The 6,649-nt window shown below is 30.1% G+C and overlaps 1 protein-coding gene across 1 annotated transcript in view; it reads right to left on the minus strand.

The window, feature by feature from the left end:
- LOC145259303 (bridge-like lipid transfer protein family member 1) overlaps positions 1 to 3,046 on the minus strand; it is a 454,810-nt gene extending 451,764 nt beyond the window's left edge. Inside the window, 1 exon segment of the mRNA XM_080117188.1 lies at positions 2,200 to 3,046. Coding sequence (XP_079973314.1) covers positions 2,200 to 2,398 — 199 coding nt within the window. The 5' untranslated portion in view covers positions 2,399 to 3,046.
- Positions 3,047 to 6,649: the final 3,603 nt, after the last annotated feature.

Below are 6,649 nucleotides of genomic sequence, written 5' to 3' on the forward strand. Positions count from 1 at the left end.
TCCGTGCTGAAATAATAACGTTATTATTTAAAAAGCAATTCTTAACATGGGGAGGGGAGGGTGTTTTGTACCTATTAACCTTACAATTGAATAAAAAACATAATAAAACTTGGGTTTGTATTACTGTACACATAGATTCGAAAAAGTTGTCAAAAAAACAAATATATAACAGATAAATATTATCAAAGGCAAGATAAGTTACTTTTCTGCCAAACTGGATATATTTTTTGTGTTTTTATTCAGTGTAACATGTTTATTCAGCTCGAAAAACATGCAGTGTTTACCGATGTATTGGAAAATTCAAAATGGCGGCCGACTCTCTCTCGGAGAGGGTAAGTTTGGGAAAGGGTATTATAAATAATAAACTAGACAAAATACTGTTAGAAATTCGCTCAATATATATTACCGTGAAATAAGTTGACATATATTCGGTGTTTTTTAATAATATTTTGTCTAGTTTATTATTTATAATACCTTTTCCCAAACTTACCGTGTTAAAGAGACAGTCGGGCGCCATTTTGTAATTTTCCAATACATCGGTAAACACTGCATGTTTTTCGAGCTGAATAAACATGTTACATTGAATAAAAACACAAAAAATATATCCAGTTTGGTAGAAAAGTAACTTATCTTGCCTTTGATAATATTTATCTGTTATATATTTGTTTTTTTGACAACTTTTTCGAATCTATGTGTACAGTAATACAAACCCTAAAACTTTAATTAAACGAGGAAATACGATTTAAAAAAAAATAGCGCGGATCACTCTCTGCATTAGCACCTAAAAGGATTTCTAGAATTAAAGTTTTACGGCTAAAGTCAAGTAGTACGGTTGTTTTTACCTCCTAAATCAAAGAAAACAGTTTTTTTTTACTGTTATTGTAACAATGAACCTAACCTCCTGTGTGGATTTTCAGTATTAACTTAAACAGTGCTCAATATCTTAGTAGAGTTAAGTAGTAAGTTATGAAACTATATATGGCAATTAAGCTACACAGAATTTTTCATAGCTTAATTGCCATAATATATATAATTTGTTTACCTATTTTGCTTTTTTTAGAGAACCACTCTAAATCTCCAAACTAGACTTGGGTTAGGGTCGATGCCAAAATCGTTTTTAAAACACTCACAAAATCTATAAAACCATTTAAAAAAAAAAAAACAATTCTTTAATATTACGATTTTATTACACATTTATTTTTCTTTACCAATTTGTCTTTAAGAAACGATTAAAAAAATCTTAATTTTATGTCGTTTCATTTTTTTTTTAATTTTGGTACTTATTTAGAATTAAACTAGTCAAAAAATGTTAAAATATTGAAGAAAAATCGGTAAAACTATACAAACACCGTGACAGCGAATTAACCCTAACCCTAACACTAACCCTAACCCCAACCCCAACCCTAACCCTAACCCTAAACCTAACCCTAACCCTAACGCTGTCACGGTGTTTGTATAATAATACCGAAAAATCCGTATTATGTACGTACGTGTCACAATGAAGATGCTATATGCCAAAAGTCACATTAATTGTAGTTTCACATAATTTTTTTATATATAGAATATAAGTGTTTACGATTTTTAACGATTTAAATAGTAAATTATATCCATTACAAGCCTGATTTTGATCTTGATAGTTCGAATTTAGTTGTCTCCCTCTTATTTATAAAACATGGCGGAAGACAGTCTCACTTTGTAATAAAATGTGATTTCTTAATTTACTAAAAAGTAAATGAACAATTTACGTGATTTTTGGAATATGACATATTCGTTCCGTGGCGGGTAGGTATATCCTAGTGTTTTATGATTTTTTTTTAATAGATTTTGCTCTAAGCACTATTTTTTCTCTTTTTAATGAAAGAAATAAAAAAGGAGCGATTTTAGAAGTTTCGGTACTTGTGCATTTACGTTACCGTACGGAAATAATGTTTCTAGAATTAAAGTTTTACGGCTAAAGTCAAGTATTACGGTTGTTTTTACCTCCTAAATCAAATAATGTTTAGAAAGCCATTCTTAACATGGTGATGGGAGGGTGTGTTTTTAAAAACTATTGTGTGCTTTCACATAACAATTTAATAAACAAATATATCGTAAAAACTGAATTTAATTTGAATTTTTTTTTTTTTTTTTTAATACAGTGCAGTAGTGCCGTGGCAGTGCTCGGTAACAATACATGCATAAAAAGATATTATTACTTACCAAACTGTAGGTGTCCAAAATGCACGAATTTGTTGAGGACCATTGTTAATATTAGTCCAAAAACTCTGGAATTGTAATATGTTATGTAAACTGTCCATAGAATGGCGGCGAATAGAGCGATGAGGAGCCAATATAGAGTGGATTGGGGCAACTCTTCTTCGATGCGCTCAAATATAGAAGCATTCGGCATCATCATCATGGCTAGATTTACGGGATCCACAAATAAAAAGTCTGGCTATAAAAAACGATTATAAAATAAATACATCCGACGGTTATACAACCCTCTCCCAAAAGAAAAAATAAAATTACGAACTTTGGACTAGGTTGTTTTTGTTTTTAAAAGAGATATATACATTTATATACACACACACAAAAAATAATGCTGTTTTTGGTTTAATTCTTTGTTTTGTTTTCCTAAAAATATAATGAATTCCCTAACATTACAGTTTTATATCTACGTCCACTGTACATCTTTCATTTTTTCTTTTTCTCATTCAGGACAAAAAAAATATTTTGGAGGATGAAAAACAGGGGGTTCTTGGGGGTTTATGATCGGGTGTAAACATTTTCCAACCATAATCATTGTTTTCTTTACTCCAGCCGAACAAATCGTACAAATAATCACTCATGCTATTCAAGAATTTGATCTTTTCCAGCAAGGATTGCCGAAGCACGAAGCTTCGGTTACCCTCTTCAATCATTTGGTATTGCATGAGTCATATCTGAATAGAAAAATCTTTTTTAGAAAATATCACTTATCAAACGGAAAACGGAGCCGATCGTATAAAGACGATCTCGTCTGCTGCCATTTTTTATTTTAAATAGCTTTTTTTTTTCTACCTGAATTATCTCCCCTTGGCATCCGAATGCAAACGCGCAAATTGATTCGCTAAAATTATATTTTCTTTCTAATCTAGATTATAAAAATTAATTAATACATTAAATTTCGTTATTTATTTTTTACTTCCCGATTTCATAATGAAAAATATCGATAAATGAAAATATACATATTTATATATAGATATATATAGATATTTATTTATTTATTTATTTATTTATTACTTCCGGGTGTGTTGTTCACACCTACACAACCGGGCTGAAACACGACCTCCGTGAAGCAGGCCTGTGCAAATAGAAAATAACATCATGCATGTAGTATGCAAGCAAGCTAGATCTATCGAACAGACTATAGAAAATGAATGAGAGCTTGTAAAGAAAAAAAAAGTATTAGAAACTTTTAAAGTGCATTAAAAAAGAAAAAAAATAAGGAATACAATTTATACTGAAACTAAACTTATTTCAATATTATTTTTTTGTTAATCGTAACCTTTGTATAGGTACCTCCAACGCACGTTATAGTTTTAACCCCACGCCTGTATGTAACACGATGTAACTGTAATTTAATTAAATATTATCATCCTAACTTTTATCATTTGAAAGAAGAAGTTTCAATTAAACTGCTAATATTGTTTTTTTAAATTTACAGCATACAAAAATAATGAAAATGCAAGACAAAAAATCGTGTTTACATTATCGACACTTCAAAACAACTTTCCTATGTAGTGACGTTTTTTAAGCCGTTGACACACCCATGTTTTAAAAATCTAGCAAAAATCAAATAAGTCATATTTTCCTGAAATTTTCTAGATTTATTCATTATTAAATAAACTTTCATATTAAAAGTAGGTTTCATTAAATATATTCGAGGATTTTTTTTTGTAACATGAAACATGGGGGGGGGTCATGTTACAAAAAATAAAAAAATAAATGTAGTTCGATAAATTTCAACTTTTTTAAAACTGAAAAGATCAAATAATTAAAAAAATATATAACAGGTTTCCAATAATAAAAAAAATATTCATATAATAGAATATATGACTCTTGCGATAATAAAAATTGCAATAGCAAAATCAACTAAAAAAATTAATTCAGATTTGATTATTTAAAATGACAGAGGTGGTAATCAAAATTTGCGCCCTTTTTTTCCAAAAAACTACAGAGGCCTGTAAGCATCAACAGAACAGATTAAAAGTAATTTTATCGTTTGTGTGGTTAAATTAAAAATCTATTTGTTTTTTAAAAGGTAAGTCTTATATTGTGTTTTATCCATTTTCTTTTCTTTTTTTTTTTTGTACATTTTATTTATTCATAAATTTCTGTATAAATGATCTCCATAGAATTTGACCAAAACTATAGTAAACACACGAAATTATGACATTACTAATTAATGTGTATAATGATGACGTTCTACACAACGGTTTGGAGATGCCTACTTTGTAAATAGATGGAGATCTAGTCACTGAAAAATAACATCACGTCTGAAATAGAAACAAGCAAGATCTGCCGAACAGCCAGATTGTTGATAATGAATAATCATGAATAGATAATTCTTGTTTTAGCTTTTTAATTTATATTGAATAAAGTTTAGTTTCAGTATATATCGAATCATATGTCTTTTTTTTCTGTTGTAAAATGCAACTTCGTAAGTAAATAATAAACGAATTTTAGTCTTTAAAATCGATGAAACAACGAAATGTTTATTTACAGAATTTTGTTTCGCAACAAAAACTTTTCCTTTTTGAATTAATTCTCATTTTTCTTCTTTTTAATTAATATTGAATAAGTTCAATTTTGGTATAAATCACGTTCCTTACCCCCCCTCTCCCTCTCTCTCTCTTTCTCTCTCTTGATACAAGGTTTTAAGTTTTCTAGTATTTTTTGTTAAATATCTCTCATTCATTATCAACAGTCTAACTTACTTTACGTCATTTTTCCGTGACTAGGCCTTGTTCTATTTACGAAGGTCGCGTACGAATATAATGAAACTACATTGACCGGAAGCCGGTGCGGGATGTTGCTGCCCTCGCGTGAGCCAGCGCCGTTCTAATTTTAATTCTATTATTTTTATTTAATTAAACATATTTTGTAAACCCCCACCACCACCACCCAACCCTACACATACACACCGTCACACCAACGGGCTAACAACTTTCCTGTTTCGGTCACGTAAATTATTTAGAATGAAATGAATTTCGGCTTTACTCCTACTTTCACTTTCTCGCTTTCCTTATTTTGTTGTTTAATGTTTAGCCTTCACATTCTATGAGCGATGTTTCTGACAGAGAAGAAAAAATTGCTGTTTCCCATGTCAGAATTTATTTTATCTAGCGCATATCGTTAGCAAGCTTTTGGTCTTGACGTAGTATTTTTCTGTTGTTGTTTTTTTGTTTTTTTTAGCTTCCTAGTGGCTTCATGCCTTGTTTGAAGCGATTTCTGTAAAAAAAGGTGAAACAATGATAATAATAATAATTTATTATAAAAACATATATAGCGAAGTGGCGAAATAACTATTAGGCCGGTAAATATAGCACTCATCTTTATAAACAGCCAGGAATGGCATATAACTTTATAATGGTCTAGTTAAAAAAAATGGGGGATTTTTTTTTTTTTTTTTTTTAAGTAGAAAGTTATGAACTTCATTTATAAACAGCAATAGTGGTGCGTGTGTTTTTTTTAATGATATTACACTATTTTTGCAAAATAAATAAAGATGTTTTATGCAATAAGAATAAGATGTTTTGAAATAATGCATTTTAAGATTCCCTTAAAGTTAATATTAATGTCCTACATTTTTGCATTTAAATTCGTTAAATTGCGTAAAAAGAATTCTTTAAGGCATAAAAAAAAAAATAATAATAAATACATGGCTGTCAGCGATTAAAACATTAAATTAAAGTTAGATTTTTAAGAATTTAAAAAGTAAATTATAATTTTATTTCGGGGAAAATGTAAGATTAAAAATCACTTTTATCTATTTAAATAATAATAACAACAGCATCAACAACAACAATTCTGATTTCGTTTAGCAACGTCTCCCCTGGAAAAGGATGGAATTAATTTCCAGAGGATTTCCCTCAATCCCGGCTCCAAACCAGGAGCTTCAAAGATCAAGGGTTTTCTTAAGGTTGTTGGTGGTACCTACAATAGCAGAACTCTGAGGGCCGCCACAAAAACATCAGGGATTCATAGTTTTTTCAATTGTCCTTCCAGATGACTTCATACTACTCCCAGCATACCTACTACGATCGATAATAATAATAATAAAATCGTAGGTGTGCTTGGCTCAATTCCAGATGATCTTGAGAAACAGTTGAACTAAGTACAACATCAGTGTACTCCAGAAGTCAGTTCTGCTTAGCACAGCAAACACCCCATATCAGATGTTTTCCATCTAATTGACTATTTCAATATGCTCACTATCTTTTGTATAAAAGCCCGCTCTTGAATAAAAAAAAAATAACTGGTGTAAAGCATTACAACACTGTGAAGTTAATGAAAAAAATAGACGCTAATTGATTGATTGTGAGAGGCCATTTTCCAAGATGGCCTCCTCTTTATCACTATCATTGATAACTAGCAGGAAAACTTTTTATCTCATGTTCTGCCTGAG

This window comes from Euprymna scolopes, chromosome 34 (genome assembly GCF_053919585.1).
Source record: "Euprymna scolopes isolate OS-2025 chromosome 34, ASM5391958v1, whole genome shotgun sequence".
In the NCBI taxonomy this organism is placed as follows: Eukaryota; Metazoa; Mollusca; class Cephalopoda; order Sepiida; family Sepiolidae; genus Euprymna; species Euprymna scolopes.